At 33.8% G+C, this 17,089-nt stretch overlaps 3 protein-coding genes across 3 annotated transcripts; 2 read left to right on the forward strand and 1 right to left on the reverse strand.

Annotated features, from left to right (window-relative positions):
- Positions 1-11: 11 nt before the first annotated feature.
- Positions 12-3,620, reverse strand: LOC114723311 (UV-B-induced protein At3g17800, chloroplastic). Its single transcript, XM_028909506.1, has 2 exons — positions 3,109-3,620; positions 12-978 (listed from the first exon to the last, which is right to left on the reverse strand). The coding sequence occupies exons 1-2, from the start codon at positions 3,483-3,485 to the stop codon at positions 192-194; spliced, it is 1,164 nt and encodes a 387-aa protein (XP_028765339.1). The 5' UTR covers positions 3,486-3,620; the 3' UTR covers positions 12-191.
- Positions 3,621-8,213: 4,593 nt separating this feature from the next.
- LOC114723315 (FK506-binding protein 2) lies at positions 8,214-11,969 on the forward strand. Its single transcript, XM_028909511.1, has 6 exons — positions 8,214-8,317; positions 8,510-8,559; positions 9,582-9,644; positions 10,237-10,327; positions 11,246-11,350; positions 11,687-11,969. Exons 1-6 carry the CDS (start codon positions 8,257-8,259, stop codon positions 11,770-11,772), a joined length of 456 nt encoding a protein of 151 aa, XP_028765344.1. The 5' UTR covers positions 8,214-8,256; the 3' UTR covers positions 11,773-11,969.
- Positions 11,970-14,236: 2,267 nt separating this feature from the next.
- On the forward strand, positions 14,237-16,714 carry LOC114723314 (40S ribosomal protein S8). The gene is made up of 5 exons (XM_028909510.1): positions 14,237-14,340; positions 14,456-14,528; positions 15,390-15,720; positions 16,237-16,409; positions 16,496-16,714. The coding sequence occupies exons 1-5, from the start codon at positions 14,337-14,339 to the stop codon at positions 16,569-16,571; spliced, it is 657 nt and encodes a 218-aa protein (XP_028765343.1). The 5' UTR covers positions 14,237-14,336; the 3' UTR covers positions 16,572-16,714.
- The last annotated feature ends 375 nt before the right edge of the window (positions 16,715-17,089 follow it).

Here is a 17,089-nt window from a genome sequence, read left to right on the forward strand (position 1 = left end):
AAAAAGAGATGAAAATATGCAAAATGCTAGCTCATTCTGCTGTTCTTACTTCCAGAAAAACACATACCTGTACAGTCTTTAGACTCAACTGGAAAGCCAAGAATATGCATGAAACTCTGATTTATATACATAGAGATGTCGCACCAAAACCTAACTATATCACAATAAGTATGACTTTATCCTATTTATATTTAGTTATCTCTAAGCTTATATACACTGTCAATATAATCTTCTGTCTCCCAGAGAAAAGATCCAAAAGCGACTGCTTCCAAGACTAGCCTCTTCAGACTTGAATATGAAGTCAAAATGACATTGTTGCTCTCTACTAAACAAGATTCCTCATTACCAAAAAGTGCCATGCTATAACTTTCCACCAAATTCACAGCCTCCTTTGATCTCAGTTTGGCACATCTCTCCAACAATCCAGGTTGAAAGCCCATCACATAACATTTCAAGTCCTCAATTTCCTCTTCCTGCTTGATTAGCCCTTGACCTAGAGAATGAATGTTACCCATATGGCCAAAGATTACATCTTTAATTTCATAAGCACGCGCATCGTGAATGGCAAGAGCAGTCCTTTGATCATCACGGTTAGCAACAGAGAGACTCCGTTCGAGGTGGTATCTCAACGAAATCGACTTCAAGAAGTAACCATATAATATTGAGGCAACATAAATTCGAGCAAGCAAGAATTCCTGAATCTCAGTTGTTGCCCAGCTCTCAGTCACGCTAGATTTTGCTCTCAAACCGGTCATACTTGTTACATGTTCCCTGATCAAATCCAAAATCCCCAGGCTGTAAATGGACTCAAGCTCCCAGTCTTTGGAAGGCAATATCTCTAGCCTGCCATTGTATGTGCATTCAGAAAGCTTTGGAATCAGGGGGACCCTGATCTCCGAAAACTTGTAAAATATCAGCAAATACATGACATCTTGTACAGCAATCTCGCACTCATGCTCTTTCATTTGTGCTATCCTCCTGGCATACAGAAAAGTCTCAGCTCAAAGCCTGTTCAATTCCTTATCTGGAAATAAACAAAAAATTATGCAACCATCACGGAATTTTGCAAGCACGGCTAGTTTTATATTTTTTGCGCCCTCTCAAGATTATGACAATAATGCAACCATACCCATGCAATTGAGCCTGAAGAAACATAAATTCTTGTAAAACATTTGAACAACAAATGTCTTCACATTAGTAACGCAGAGAAACCATTAGGGCTAAAATTACGATACCCTTGCAGAACAGTCTTTCACTGTTGCAGACAAAGTGACCGCCATCACAAATGTTGTTGAGTTTCAGAACATAAAAGGTTAAGGGTTTCAGCTTCTGAATACAAAACTGCCAATCACTTTGCTAACGCGAAGCACCAACACATGGCTTGCTAGCTTTGCAAGAAATATATTGTGTATGAAAGACAGAGGAGAGAAAATTCACTAAACTTACAAACTACATTAATGCCATCAAATACTTTTTTCAAACCTTTAGTTTTCTTTTAATAACTTCCATAAGCAATGAGACCTTTACATGAATATGATTCAACAAGATAAGATAAAAGCATTAGCTTTTTCAATTGATTCAAGTAGAAATAATATTGTTTTTAACAATATACTATGCGCTATGAAATTACAGTTCCGAAGGAATGCATTTTTCAGGAAAGTTGGGCAATTTATTTGTCCACGAGTCATCAGAACCATGACCTTTCAGGTAAGTTATCCAAGAATCTTCAAGTTCCTTTCACAGTAAAAGGAACTAAAAGAATTTCAAACTAGTAATTTCGAGAATCATATTAAGTTGGCAAACCCACCTTGGCAAACTTCTAATGGAAAGAAAAAGGGGAAGATACCCCATGTGTCCTAATGAAAAGAAGTATTGAAAGGGAATAATTACTGTCATGTGATAACAACATGAGTGTTATAACAGGCATTTAGTACCATTTTCTGTGCAAATAAAAGGGAATCCTTTTCCCTTAAGTCAATAAAAGAGCTAAGAGCTGCATATTGGCCATGGAAGTCTGTTGAAAGAAGACAGAAACATGAAACGACTACTGCCAAGTTTATATTAGAAACTTAAGATTCTAAACCAGTCAAATCCATCTGCTGATCAACTCTTACAGGCAATAAACAAAAATTTATATAAGAGAGGCAAATAAACAAACCAAGTCAAACCCTGTTACTGCACTAGAATTTTGATTTTCTTTCGTGATCATTGTTGTTTCAATGATACTGATAAAAAGTTAATGAATACTAAATAGGGAAAACCATATTGGAGGTACTTGTATTTTTTTTATATTTTCAATTTGGTACTTATATGTTTTTGGTTCTTAACTAAATCTTTTAAGTTTGCTCAATTAACATCATTAATCCTTATATAGAGACTAAAAATACCAATAAAACAAAGTTATAAGAGCTAATGTTGCTAAAAAATAAAATTAAATGTTTAATTAAGAGAAAAAAAATACATAGGTACCAAATTAAAAATTGAGAGAAAGTAGAGGTACCTATGATACGGTTTTCCTTGCTAAATATTATGCAGGTCAATAAATTCAAGCAAAAAATGTAGATCTAATCCTACATAGAAAGATAACCCCCCCCCTCTTCCCTTTTGGGATCTACCAGGAAAAACAGAAATACACAGTTATTGATACACGCCTGATTTCATTAATATCCAGCTACTGTTCTCCCGCAAAAGATAAGCACATGATTAAAAAGTACACTCACTGAAAGCAGTCCTAGAAAGAAGTGCATAAAGGGCTTGTCATACTAATAAAGTAAATTACTTCGTCTTGCACCACCAAAAACAAAAAAAGGTAAATTACTCCATCAAAAAATTGTTAAACCATTTTTGGCCAAAAAAACAGCGGGTCTGCAAGTTAGGAGAGTCCTTGTTTGGACAGAATCAAAAACAGATGTGAAAGAAATAAATATATAAAAAACTTATCTCGATTTGTTAAAAAAATATTTTTAAGAAGCAATTTTCCCCCTTAATTCTGAATTCTGAATGTAACAAACCCTTGGCCATAAATGAATATAAAGGCGGAAAAGAGAACTAACATGTAATGAATTTGTTAGGATCAGTTAGAACAATCTGCTAAACTAAGACGCAAACCTGTGAAGCATGTCCTCATCGGAGCCTGCGGTGAGTGCCATGCGAGCAACTGCTGCATCTCGATCATCGACCAAAAGCTTGAGCTCCTCCGCCACCGCAACGTGGAACATCTGGCGGTGGTTCTGCAACACACCGCTCAGAAACTTGCCCACATGCGATTTCGGCTCTAGCGGCGAGTTCAGGCTACTGAACTCACAGGGACTCGCGCCAGCACTCGCCTTAACATTGATGGGTCTGCTCCTACCGTTGAAACGACCACTCAAACTGGGTTTTCTGGGCAAATTGCAGATGAATCTTGAAATGGGTCTCAGAGAAAGGCTATGGGTCAAACGGGGTACAACCAATGTGGGTGATGGATGGTACAGACAATTTTCCATGAAAAAGTAAGTGGAAGCTTGAAGAAAATCGCAGAGGGCAGAGAGAGAGAGAGAGAAAGAAGGGGTTGGTCGAAGAGCAGAAATATCTTTGGTTATAGATAGGGCTTCAGAGATGGGAATTTTGGTGATAATTGATAAGTGCGTACACTAATAATATCTGGTTCTGACGTTGACGCGCACACTGTAATAATAGAAAAGAAGAAGGTAGGGTCTCCGGAGAAGACGGCTCCATCGTTGGGGTATAAAGAAAAAGATAATTTCTTGATCAAAGACTCTACCTTTCCCGACCCAAATGATTTTTAAGATAAGATCAAAACGCGATCCTTCTAAATATTTTAATATTTCACTTTCAATTAAAGGTTTTTTTTTTTGGCCAACAACTCTCGATTAAAATAGTTTTTTTGCTGGAATCTCAATTAAAATATTTGATCATAGAACAACAATATATATTTAAAGAGTTTTTTATTTTTAGAAGCCCAGAATCACAGCTTTTATTAAAAATAAAAGTTAAATACTTGAGTACCTCAAACCAAGAATGATATCAAATTATCAATCTCATATTGAAAGTCGACATCAACTTAATTGCATTTAATATTATATTATATTAAAAGAAAAATCACAATTTCTTATTTTGTAAAAGGTAACTTATTTAACTAAATTATAAGTTCTGTTATAATCTTGCCAACAAATTTGTGTATGATTTTTAAATTACGTTGGCGATAGTGTAATTTAATTGAAAATAAAAAATAACAGCATGATTTGCTCTTACAACTTTATATAGCTATATATTTATTTTATTGTTACTTTTAACTGGCACGGTTTATGCAGCCTGAGCATCCTATAAAACTAGCATATAATTTTCCAATAAAAAAAACTAGTATATAATTACGTATTTTTTGCCAGCAAATTAGTGTATAAATACAAATGCAAAGATTGCATAATATACATTAATCGTGATATTTATTAAATTAAAAGTGCAAGACTATAAGGTTTGGCCATGTGGTTTAGGTGATTCTCTCCTTGTTTGTGCATTTTCCAAGTTGTGAGCCTATCAATTCTGAGGAAAGACCTGTAGTTGGACTCTAGTTGAGAAGTTCAAGTTGTATTGAATTTTGAAAACTATAAATGTCACATTTTGAGACTCTAAAATTAAATTTTGATTTAAAAAAAAACGACATATATCTTGCAACTTGTTAACGATAGAGTTGTCACAAACAAAATAGAGTTAGTGCCTATAGTGTCTCAATTAAGACCATTGAATTTTGGATTCAAATCCGTTCTTGATGTATCGAATTGTTTGATCCAGGGGTGGAGAATCTCTTTGATCAAATAAATTCTAGTCCGTTGAAGGATTAATTGCCATTAAAGGATAATGAACAACTGACTAGGAAATCAATTAGGTATTAATTTTTTATTAGGAATTATAAGGCAATTAGAATATTATCCTGTAATAAATAAGTGGGATTAAACCTTCCTAAATTGCAGTCACTCTCACCCTATAAGCAGGAGGCATCTCTGTCTTTTCTCTTCACCCAAAATGTTAAGCTTTCTAGTCTTCTCTTCTCTTCTTCCATTTTTCTAGTGTGTTTTTTGTGCTTCTCTTTCCTAAACTCTTATAGTTTAAGTACTGCATGTACGTCGGATCTACAATTCAAACCCGACTTGGTATGGTTCTTCCCACTCTATAAATTTACTTATTTTACATTAGTAATGTTCTCAATTGTGCTTTAGTAACCTAGTACTAGGATTTCACAAAGGGACCAAGAAGCATACGCTGCTTGGAAGTGAAAGAACAGCATTGCTCAAAATATAGAGTAAATAAATTAATAGAGTGCAAATAACCAGAAAAATAGAACAAGACAAGAGATAACCAAAAAACACAATGGTTGAAGTGAAGAAAAAGTGTAGAGGCACCTCTTATTTATAAAGTCAAGACAACTACAATTTAGAAAAATGTAATCCCACATATTTATTACAGGATAATATTCTGATTGCCTTTTAATTCACAATTGAAAGTTAATGCCTGATTGATTTTCCAGTTAGTCATTCATTGTCCCTTAATGGCGATTAATTTCTTCAATTGAGTGATTGACTATGATTTGTTTGGTCAAACTCTACTCTTATACTCCTTTGGTCCTTAATATAGGACCTAATTGTTTAGTTGGTTTTGGTCCTAAATATAAGACCCATTTCTTATATTTATCAATTTTTTCTAAATTACTCCTATAGATACTCCCTTAACTATAATCAAGTAGTAGAAGAAGAAGAGGTATTAAGAAAGATGATTATGGTATTTTAGGAAAAACGTGTCACATTTCTTGTAATTGACTAACTTACCTAACTTCTTTAATCTAATTAAATTAGTTAAATAGGTCTTATATTAAGAATCGGAGGAGTATTAGACAAACCCAAAATCCAACATCTCAGATTAACTAATCTTTTAATATTGACTAATGTTGATATATAATATTAATACTGTGTAAACTTATACTTTCTCTTATTCTAAATATAATAGTTACATAATTAATTTGAAGGATTAAAAATTAATTAAGTTAATTAATTATTTAAAAAATGTATATGTTGTTTTTCTTAAACTATCTCTTTTAGTCATTTGCACTAAAAACCATTCTATTATTAGGAAAGGAATCAATTTGTGCAATAAATAATAAGAGTTTAGGGAAAAAAAAACTACAAATTTGAGTGGTAATATGTTAAAGTTTTACATTTCGAATAAAAATAAATCTCTCTTTGTTTTCTATTTGCTAGAAAATAAATCTATTATACCAGCTCTGAGATCGGAAAAAGCATTGTTTTATGAGATGTGAATAACATAATCTATTTTTTTAAATTTTGCGGAATGCAATCACGCAATGCATGGAGTCGTCCTAATTGTATTTAATTATATCATTTTAACAAAAGAGGGCAAAATTTCAGCATCAATGATATGAGGAATGAAAACTAGAAGCATTATCTATATGAGGAATGTGATAAGTACCCCTAAATGTTGACTTTGTCAAATAATTCCCTTGTCCATGGTAAGCCCCTTGTTTTGACAAAAAAAAAAAAAAAGGTAAGCCCGTTGTTTTGTGGCTAATCTGTGAGCTGTTATTATTATTTATAAGAAAATGTGATTGCTCAGCCCCAGTTCCAGATGGTCTGATGGATTATTTTCCTTTTGATTATTTCTCGAGATCTATGCCACAAAAATTATTAGAGGCCAATTTTTTTTTCTTGGAAAGAAAATTGAGTTTTTTTTTTTTTACCTCAAAATTCATTTGTGTGAATAAGATTACAGAGTTACATTTGAATTTTTTTCTCAAAATTATAAATTAACCCCAAAATTCTTTGTTCAATTCGTTTTGTATCTTTTAATATTGTTCCAGGCCCAGAACTAATTCGTTTTACCTTAATCATTTTAGTAACTTTGCTTTGTTGTTGTTAGTCATTTTGGTAACTTTGCCTTAAGCTTAAGCCTTTTAGTAACTTTGCTTTGTTGTTGTTAGTCATTTTGGTAACTTTGCCTTAAGCTTAAGCCTTAAAATTTATAGATGTGGCTTGTTCAGAAAAATAACACTTTTATTGTGAATTAAAAATTTTATAATTTTAAATTTATCCAAAAATGTATAATTTAAAAAATTGTGAGTTATTTTATTTAAACAATTTTAATTAAATATAAACCATCCATGCCTAATAAATAAATATTACATTTAGTTTTTGTGTGTGTTATACATAGGTATTTTTTTATTGAAAATAATCTTATTTGATGTATTATCAAACACTAAACGTAAGTGCTTTTTTCAACGGGGATTTGAAATTTAATTTAGGAAAAATTTCGTTTAAGGACCGCAATACAGAATTAATTTCAAAGAGCCTCCAAAACATTCTGAAACTTCATTGTAGGACCAAAAGGGCAAACTGATATTAATTCCACAAAGAAAATGACATTATTGCCCCTCATGTGAACAAGTGTGAGAGAGTCTATTTGCAAGTGAGACAAGAAAATTTGTAACATACATACATATATTTATAACTGAAATTAGTCCGTGTACATGTCATCTTCTTCACCTAAAGAAGGTGTCCATGAATGAATAAGTATGGGAGAGCCTATTTGCAAGCAGGACTATACAATTTACAATATACATATATTTATTTATAACTGGAACTAGTTTGTTTACATGTCACCTCTTTCGCTTGAAGAAAGTGTGTGTGAGTGAATAAGTGTGAAAGTCTATTTGTAAGTGGGACTAGACAATTTGTAACATACATACATTTATTTACCACTAGAATTAGTTCATTTACATATTACCTTGCAATAAGTATTATGAGGGGCAATATCGTCTTTTTTTGGTAGGATTAATATCAGTTTGCCTATTATAGTGAAGTTTCAGAAAGTTTTGAGGGCTCTCTAAAATTAATTTTGTAGTGCGGTCTTTAAACAAAACTTTCCCCTCAAGTGACTGTTCTCTTCTCCCGTTTTTGGAACGTGAAATGCAATGGCCATTTCACTCAGAGCTCGGTTATATGTGTAGGCCCATTATCTGGCCCAAAAGGCCCAAAAGGTACTATGGGCTATATATTGTATAATTAACAAACCCGAAAAGAAAAACTTATTATGGATCGGGTTTTGGACCAAATAGTAAGTTATCATGGTACCAAAAACATGATCTGGCGGCTTACTCAATTTTCATTTTTTTCTTACTTTTAAGAAGCTTATTTATTTATTTGGAAATTCTTTCACAAGACCAGAGTCTGAGACTGAAACCGCGACAGAATGAATTCGATGATGAAGGCAGCTCCGATTTTGCTCTTCCTCCTCCTTATTTCGACCCTAGGTATTATCCTTTAGATCTTCTAATGATTTCAATCAAATGTTTGCGCCTTCTTTCGATAGCTTTTTTATTCTTCATTCCCTAATTCGCAGTCTGTTTAGACCTTGTTCATTTGAGTTCAGTTGTTCGAAATTCTTGGCATTTCCTAATCCTTTGATTGGTTTCGTTTCCCCCCCCCTTTCTTCCCTGTGTCAGCTTCTGCTAAGAAGGCCGCTGATGTAACTGAATTACGGATTGGTGTGAAGGTAAGGTGCTCTCTTTTCTTCAGATCTATGTTCTGTCCTTTTTCAGAATTGAAGTTTTTGACGGGGTAATACGCGCGAACGAGTTCCGGAACGTTGAAGTTAGCTTTTTCTAAATATAAATCTATTGCTTTTGTAATTTTCTAGTTTGACTCAACACATGAAATGGTAATAGGCGAATGCTTGGTGAGTTCATATATGGAAAATGTGATCATGTAACAAAATTAAACATTAAACCCAAATTTGATGGTTGGCATTATCTCAAGTGTGATGAAGGCAGGCGTGTTGTGCGTATATTGTTGTTCAATATTGTGAATGTGTAAAGCTTAGGTTCTTCAGGTTGGGTTTGTGGTGGTAAGGATGCGCACGCGCCCACATATATATTTTTCTCTATGCTACCTTCTGGAAAGATACTTCTATAAAAATTGCTTAAAATGTAAATTCTACGTATTATAGGACCTTACTAGTTCTGCATTGTCAATCATTTTCCTTAGATGAAATGTGTTGCATAGGATAAAACGTTGACAACTTATATTTGGTGTAAGTGAATCGAGCCGGTGGATATACAAGCTCCTACTTTCTTATATATAATTCCACAGTATCATTCTGGGTAACATTTGAAACTGAAAAATAAACATGACACCGGAAAATGATGCCTGCTTTCTTGTTTCATTGCCTTTCTGAAGGATGAGGTTCATTTTTAGAATTCACTAGATCATTATGTCCTGCTAGGCCAGTATTTCACAGGGAAAATGGCATTAGCAGGGTTTTTACAAGGTTAGAAGTGATAGTGTTGCAGAGGAATGGAGAAAAAGCTTTTGCATGTGGGACTTTGTATCTTTGCTTTCTTGAGTCTAATATCACTTGTCTTTTTGGCAATTCTGCATATCAATACATGTTATATATATATATATATCATGTATGTATATCAACACTATTTTGAACATGTTATACATTGATCATTGGGTTTTCTTGCAATGCCATTTGTTGTTCACTTGCTGTCTATTGTTTCTTCCTCTGTACAGCACAAACCAAAATCATGTGAAGTTCAGGCACATAAAGGTGATAGAGTCAAAGTACATTATCGGGTGAGCAGATTTCCTGGTTCATTTGATGATTATTTTATGATGAAAAGATTACAAGTATGACTGTTTTTTTGTACACTGTTAAACTTGCGATAATTTAAATTTAATCAAAGCCATTTTTCCAGGAGTGGAATGTATGGGATTTCTGGTAACCTTACTCTCGTTCATAAAATGTTTCTGGTTCCTGGAGAAGCTATGTTTCTTCACATGCTCGTTCTTTTGTTTTTTTCTACCCTTTCTGTTATTTATTTCTTTGCGTGGGGTTTTATCTAGGCATTTTCTTGTAAGAATTTTTAATGCATTAATGACTTTAGTAGTTTCAGTTAACTTTTTTTTTTTAATAAAGAAAAAAATATTTTTGGAAGGGGCAATGCTCATGATCCTGGTTGTGTCCTGCACAAGAGCGAAAATTAAACTTAAACATAAAAGGAACATGAGATGAAGCAAAAGGAAAAGCTACAGGAGTTGAGGATAAATATTTTCCATGAACTCTTCAGACTCAAATTCCTCCCTGTTGGTTCATTTGATGAGAGATCACGCCTTCATGCAATTTGTATGTATCATATTGAATCTAATATATTGTTACTTGTTTCAGGGAAAACTTACTGATGGAACTGTTTTTGATTCTAGCTTTGAAAGAGATAGCCCAATTGAATTTGAGCTTGGTAGTGGACAAGTGATCAAAGGTTTGTTACTTTGATTTCTGAATTCCTAATTTTTTTGCTGTAACACAGGTGGTGAATAAAATTATAAAGGCATTAACAAATAAATGAGTTCCCCACTGCAATTTGTCAAAAATAACTTGGAAACTGCGCACTAACTTTGAACAACTTTGACAATTTTCCTTCTACCTGATCAATGATGATTTGGGTGATAAAAGGAGTCATTACCTACAATTTTGCTGAATTTGCCTTCTCAAGTTTTTCATTCTGAAGACTCTAGAGATAAGTATTAATTAATTGAGCTATTCAATTCTGGGGGAAGATACCCTGTTGTATGTGCTGTAACACAGGTGGTGAATAAAAATTATAAATGCATTAACAATAAATGAGTTCCCCACTGCAATTGTCAAAAATAACTTGGAAACTGCGCATTAACTTTGAACAACTTTGACAATTTTCCTTCTTACCTGATCAATGATGATTTGGGTGATAAAAAGGAGTCATTACCTACAATTTTGCTGAATTGCCTTCTCAGTTTTTCAGTTCTGAAGACTCCAGAGATAAGTATTAATTAATTGAGCTATTAAATTTTGGGGAAAGATACCCTATTGTATGTGTATTGTTCCTTGCCGTTTTATGTTGTAGCTTCTCTCTCTCTGGTGAAAGGATCCATTAAATTAAAATATTTATGAAGGAAGCTTGAACCTTCATAGGAAATTTTATATCTCTATTGACATGGTACAGGTTTATAGGCTAAAATTTGAACATTTGCATCTCTATTGGCATGGCACAAGTAATATAGGCTAAAAAGTCAACATCTGCATCCCTATTTGCATGGCACGAGGGTATAAGCAATTTGTTACAAAATACTTGTTTGTAGTTGATGGCAAATATTTTTTGATGAGGTGAAGGACTCCAAGCTTGATCATTTTCTCTTTGCAGGGTGGGACCAAGGATTATTGGGAATGTGTCTTGGTGAGAAGCGCAAGTTACAAATACCAGCAAAACTTGGCTATGGAGAGCAGGGTTCCCCTCCGACTATTCCTGGTAATCTCCTTAAGTTATTTTTCAACAATGAAACTTCTTTCTAGTTAATTAAATAAAATTACCGTATGACAAGCCAAATGTCTGATGAGCAAAAGATCAGGTTGCCTGTTTACTTGAAATGACCAGATCGGTCTGTTCTCTGTCGTGGACGAGGGGGTGTGTGATCTTGGTTGAAGTAATCACTTGCTTAGCTGCATTACTTTAGCTACTTAGATTCTGGCATTTATTTACTTTTCCAATACCTGTTGTTCGTTTGATACCTTTTTCATTATGAAGTCTTGCCTTCTAACAAATGGCATTGTCATGTATGCTCAACACATAAACTTTGCATTGCAGGTGGCGCAACACTCATTTTTGACACTGAACTCGTAGGAGTGAATGGGAAAACTTTAACTGAAGAAAAATCAGACTCTGAGCTCTAGAGATGGTTCTTCCCATCAGAAGGACATGACTTCGGTTATTCTTGTTAGCTCCCCCCCCCCCCGGGGACTAAATTAATGCTTTGTTTGCCATCAGGCTCTTGACTTTTAATCCTTAACCCTCTTGCTAAATTAGAAAGATATGGTGGACCCGATTATTGCAGTGCTTATTTATCAAGTGTTCAGATTTTACAAGTTTCGGTCAAAGCGTGACTGCGTGGGGAAATCATTTGAGTTTATAACGTGTTTATTTAAAAGTATTAATTCTTTTTCCCAATATGCCAAACTAATTATAAAATTTCTGAACTAATTAGTCAAATTTTTCTAACTAATATTACATCTAATCCTAATTATAAGATCTTATTTGTAGATTACAAACAAGGTCTTATAATTAGAATCAAATAATATTTTTTATAGAAGGTAATATTAAAATTTTGCAAGGGTCTTGTAAAAGATGTGAGGGAGTAGTCGCTTAGATTATAGGCTTGCCTTGTTATAATGTGCCTTTATTATAAGGGTTAGATCTCCCCTCCACTTCCCCAAAACAAAAATGACCAAAATTTAGATAAAACCAAATCATGGTTTGAAAAATAGCTTATAAAAAAATTATTTTTGGGAATATATTTTGAAAGAATAGATTTTATGAAAAAATGATGCGATAAAGTGAGAGTGTTTGGATAATTGTTATTAGAAATATTTTTTATATGTGTAAATTATTAAAAAGGATATATATTAATATGATAATTACGTAAAAGGTAAATTTTATAATATATTTTTATTTAAAGTAATAAATTTGTTAATAATATATATATTTTTACCAATATAATAAATAATATATAAAAAAATGTAATTAATAAATTTGCTCTCATGAGTTGACGACAACTTCATCGACAGCAAGGCGTTCTGTTTTAGAAGGAGTGACCACGGAATGAATTTTTAAAGAAGAGGCGAAGCTTGTGATTCAATATGAGGGTGTTTTTTTTGTTATATACCATTGGATATCTTTTGACAGGGTATAATGATTACACCAATGATTCAAAATTTTTCTCTAGAAGTGAAAATATTCTGCTTATTTTGAAACTTTTAAATTTTGGCCCAGACTAAGGTTTGCTAAAAAATAAGGTGTTTGGATAAAATCAAATCATGATTTGAAGAATAATTTCTGGAGAATAAATTTTTGAGAGAATAGATTTTGTAAAAAAGTAAACAGTAAGAGTGTTTGGATAGTTGTTATCAGAACGTATAAATTACTAAAAAGAATATAAATTAATATCATAATTACATAAAATATAGATTTTATAATATATTTTAATTTAAAGGACTAAAATTTTTAATAATATATTTTTTACCAACATAATTAATAATATATAAATATATATATAATTAATAAATAATTAATATGTGTATATATATTTATAAAATATGAGATTAAAAATGTTTTTGTAAAAAATGAATATTTTTTACCAACAGAAGAATATTGTTTTATTTTAAAGATTATACATATGAAATACCATGATATTTTTTGAAAAAAAATTAAATAAGCACACATAAAACAGTTTATTACCTATTATAGTAATTAATAATAAACATACAACACATATATATGATTCTCTTAGGCTCCCTCTCATGTTGTGTTTGAAACAATGAAGACAAGAGATGAATAATTGGAGAGGGGTATATCCATCATAGCCAAAAAAAAAAAAAAACAAGGCACATACTCCATGAAGGCTCTGACACTCTCCTTGTTTCCCTCAAAAGCAAAAATTTTTTGCTTCTGTCAATATCAAAACTATTTTCCTGGTATTTGGCTTAATTTTTGCCCATCTAAACCATGGTTTGAGCAGTTACCCAAACAAAATCAAGTGTTTTGCAATTATTTGGCTCAAATCATGGTTTTGGTAAAAAAGCATTTTTTAAGAAATTGTCAAACACCCCCAACATTGGAGAAGAGAACCGTAGCTTAGTATACAAAATAATAATAATACAATTAATCTGATAATTTAGCAGGAATGCAGTGTATCTTAGATAAAATACGATATAAAGGTTTACCATTAAATGATTATAAATAATATATGTCTCATATTTTTTATATAGGTCAAAAAGAATGCCTTCCCCAATATCAAGTCCAATTGCCTTTTGATTTTTTTATTATTATTCAGAGTATTTACAAGTTATTATTAAAACTAATAATTTCTGGTAGACTGTAGAGTTAAATTCTTTCAAACAATTGCCGTCTCAAAAGAGATAGATTGACACACGCGGGATAATTTGCGAGTTGTGGGCTGGTAGTGCAGGACGAAAAGGCCCAGTAGGTGTCTTTTACATGATGGGTTCACAGGCCGAACCTGTTTTCCTAGCTCCAAATTGTGAGAGGGGGAGAGAGAGACAAGAAATTTATAAAAAAAAAAAAAAGGGAGGCCGGACCTTTGGTGGCCTGGTGTGACTGTGAAGCTTAAATTCTAAACTGCCGTTTTAATGGGGAAGCCGTGAACTAGGGTTACGCTTCGGGGTTTAGTGGGGTGAGAAAGAGTTGCTGGCGGCGGAGCTGATACCCCAGCTCGGTCAAGATGGGTATGATTCGTCTTTGTCTTCGAGTGTCGAATTTCTATTAGAATTTTTCGATTCTTCTCAGTAGCAACAATCTGTGTTTATCTATTTCTCTCATGGGTATGCTTTTCCTCCTCAGGTATTTCCAGGGATTCCATGCACAAGAGGCGTGCCACCGGTGGCAAGAAGAAGGCTTGGAGGAAGAAGAGAAAGTATGTTTCCTATCTGGTGTGTGTCTGTGTTTGTGCGTGCTTATTCTGAATTGAATTTTCCATTTCCTTACTGTTTGCTTATACATTAACACATTATCCTCGATTTTATGTTGCTGTCCTGTTTTTGGGTCTTTTGTTATTCACATTCATTAGTTCTGTTGGTTACAACTGAAATAGAGTAAAATTCAGCCTAAAAATGGAAAGTAGTATCTTTTACTCGTGGCATTTTGCCAATGCTCTGTGGATGATTAATTTCTGGGTTTTAATGTGCCAATGGAGAATGCGAATACATATCTTGCTGAACTTTTACGGATCTGGCTGCAGTTTCTCTGCTTCTTCATTGTGTTTTAGAATAATGAAACGAAAGAAAAAGGTCGATTAGCTGGAAATTTGCATCAAAGTTTAATCTTTAACCTAAGTCGGTTAGTTAAGCGTTTTGCAAGATGTACAAGTAGATCCTAAATGAATCAGCATCGGAGTTTCTCCATTGGTCTTCTAAGTCTCTGTCCACTCCCCCACTCTTTTTTTTTTTTTTTGGTTTCCTATCAGTTTCGGTTTTGTAAATATTGAATTTTATTTATGCTCATGTGATAACCTGAAGCGTATGACCTTCCTTTATTTTTCCTATTAAATATCGGGAAGTCTTGTATCCTTGTTTTTCTTTGTTTTGAGATTTTACCATATATTGTGATTAATATACATATACATTGTGTCAATATCTTATAGGTATTTAATTGGAATTAATTATGGCCTTTACGTTTTGTTAATATGATCGGTTGTCTGTTGTAGACTACATTTTTATTGTGATGTTCACATTACATAAGGTATCTTACTGCTCTGGAAATATTTGTGTTGACATAGGTATGAGCTTGGTCGACAGCCTGCAAACACTAAGCTGTCAAGTAACAAGACAGTCAGGAGAGTTCGTGTTAGAGGTGGCAATGTGAAATGGAGGGCTTTGCGATTGGATACAGGAAATTATTCGTGGGGTAGTGAAGCCGTGACTCGCAAAACACGTATCTTAGATGTGGTTTACAATGCCTCCAACAATGAGCTTGTGCGAACTCAAACCCTTGTGAAGAGTGCCATTGTTCAGGTTGATGCTGCTCCTTTCAAGCAGTGGTACCTTCAGCATTATGGTGTTGATCTTAGTAAGAAGAAGAAAGCAGCTGCCAAGAAGGATTCTACAGAGGTAATGTTGTTACAAATGATAAAAGGACTTTTACCTTTTGTCCTTCCATCTAGTGAGTGATAGAAGGATTATAGCTCAGCGAGTCTTTCAAGTGAGTGTGGGGTGCACAAAATGCGGGTGCAGGATGGTTTAGAAGCCGTACCTAGCCCATTACACTACCATTTTTCAAAGCACTCCAGATTGGGTGGCTTGCAATGGTTTTGGTTTTTCTTGTATATGTTTTTCAAAAGGTATAACATCACAAGGATATTGTAAGAGATTTTACTCTTCATGCCCACCTCTTCCATTAATGACATTATGACATTCAGTGGATTCACCCACCATTTCATTCAGCCCCCTTAATGGCTATGCCTTGCAACTCTTTTCAAAGCTCTGAATGAAACACTGAGCGATGTAACCCAATATGAAATACATAAGCCACTTGCTGCAACGAAATTGTTTTCTTTATGCATGAAGTATAATTTTAAAGTTCACTCATGCCATGAGTATTCAGTTTATTTACCCTTCATCTTGTAGGAGGGTGAAGCTGCTGCAGCTGAAGAGACAAAGAAAAGTAATCATGTGCTTAGAAAACTAGAGAAGCGGCAGAAAGATCGAAAGCTGGATCCCCACATTGAAGAGCAATTTGGTGGTGGTCGATTGTTGGCCTGCATTTCTTCTCGACCTGGTCAATGTGGCAGAGCTGATGGGTATGCTTAGTGATATCTTTGTATCGGAATCGGTATGCTTGGTTTGTATTTACAAATACTGATATTTGATTTTCCTGAATTTGTAGCTACATATTGGAAGGCAAGGAATTGGAGTTTTACATGAAGAAACTCCAGAGGAAGAAGGGAAAGGGTGCTGCTTGAATGTAGTCTTATTCCAATTTTCCTCTGCTTCCTTTTATATAGTAGACTTAATTGAATTTTTGCTGTATGCCACCTTTCAAGGTGCTTTTGCTAGAATGTTCCCTCTCAAGACAGGTCTTTAATGAGAACAAATTTATTTAAAATTGTTTCTTTTCCTTGGTCGAAACTCGTTGGTGATTGTTGTGCAATGGGTGTTGATGGTTGAGTTAGGGTCTGTTCGGTTGTTAAAGCCAAATGAATGAGAATGATGTCTCCATTTTAGTATATGTTGAAACGTAGCTAGTGCAAAGCCTTCATGTGAGGATGTGAAACTTCCCAGTCGAAATTGTCAAAAACCCAGTCAGGCCTTTTTTCACTTCATTTCGTTCCCAAGTAAAAGGGTCTCCTGCCACAAGTATTTCTAGCAGATCACAATCTCTAAGCAGTATCTGAAAGGGGAACCTTATCCTCCATATTGGGGTAAGTGCAGAAATCCCCATTCCCCATTCCCCAATCACAAGCCAAGTGGAGTCAATTGT

This window comes from Neltuma alba, unplaced genomic scaffold (assembly GCF_004799145.2).
Source record: "Neltuma alba isolate B1F8T4 unplaced genomic scaffold, ASM479914v2 tig00012131_pilon, whole genome shotgun sequence".
Classification (NCBI taxonomy): Eukaryota; Viridiplantae; Streptophyta; class Magnoliopsida; order Fabales; family Fabaceae; genus Neltuma; species Neltuma alba.

What these genes read in the sequence shown, in the direction of transcription:
- LOC114723315 (XM_028909511.1), top strand. Translation starts at nt 8,257, where the DNA reads ATGAATTCGATGATGAAGGCAGCTCCGATTTTGCTCTTCCTCCTCCTT. An exon ending in CCTCCTTATTTCGACCCTAG is followed by an intron (nt 8,318 to 8,509) that starts GTATTATCCTTT and finishes TCCCTGTGTCAG; the next exon opens with CTTCTGCTAAGAAGGCCGCT. An exon ending in AATTACGGATTGGTGTGAAG is followed by an intron (nt 8,560 to 9,581) that starts GTAAGGTGCTCT and finishes TCCTCTGTACAG; the next exon opens with CACAAACCAAAATCATGTGA.
- LOC114723314 (XM_028909510.1), top strand. An exon ending in CCAAGAAGGATTCTACAGAG is followed by an intron (nt 15,721 to 16,236) that starts GTAATGTTGTTA and finishes TTCATCTTGTAG; the next exon opens with GAGGGTGAAGCTGCTGCAGC. An exon ending in CAATGTGGCAGAGCTGATGG is followed by an intron (nt 16,410 to 16,495) that starts GTATGCTTAGTG and finishes CTGAATTTGTAG; the next exon opens with CTACATATTGGAAGGCAAGG.
- LOC114723311 (XM_028909506.1), bottom strand. Translation starts at nt 3,485, where the DNA reads ATGGAAAATTGTCTGTACCATCCATCACCCACATTGGTTGTACCCCGT. An exon ending in GATGAGGACATGCTTCACAG is followed by an intron (nt 979 to 3,108) that starts GTTTGCGTCTTA and finishes TCTGTATGCCAG; the next exon opens with GAGGATAGCACAAATGAAAG.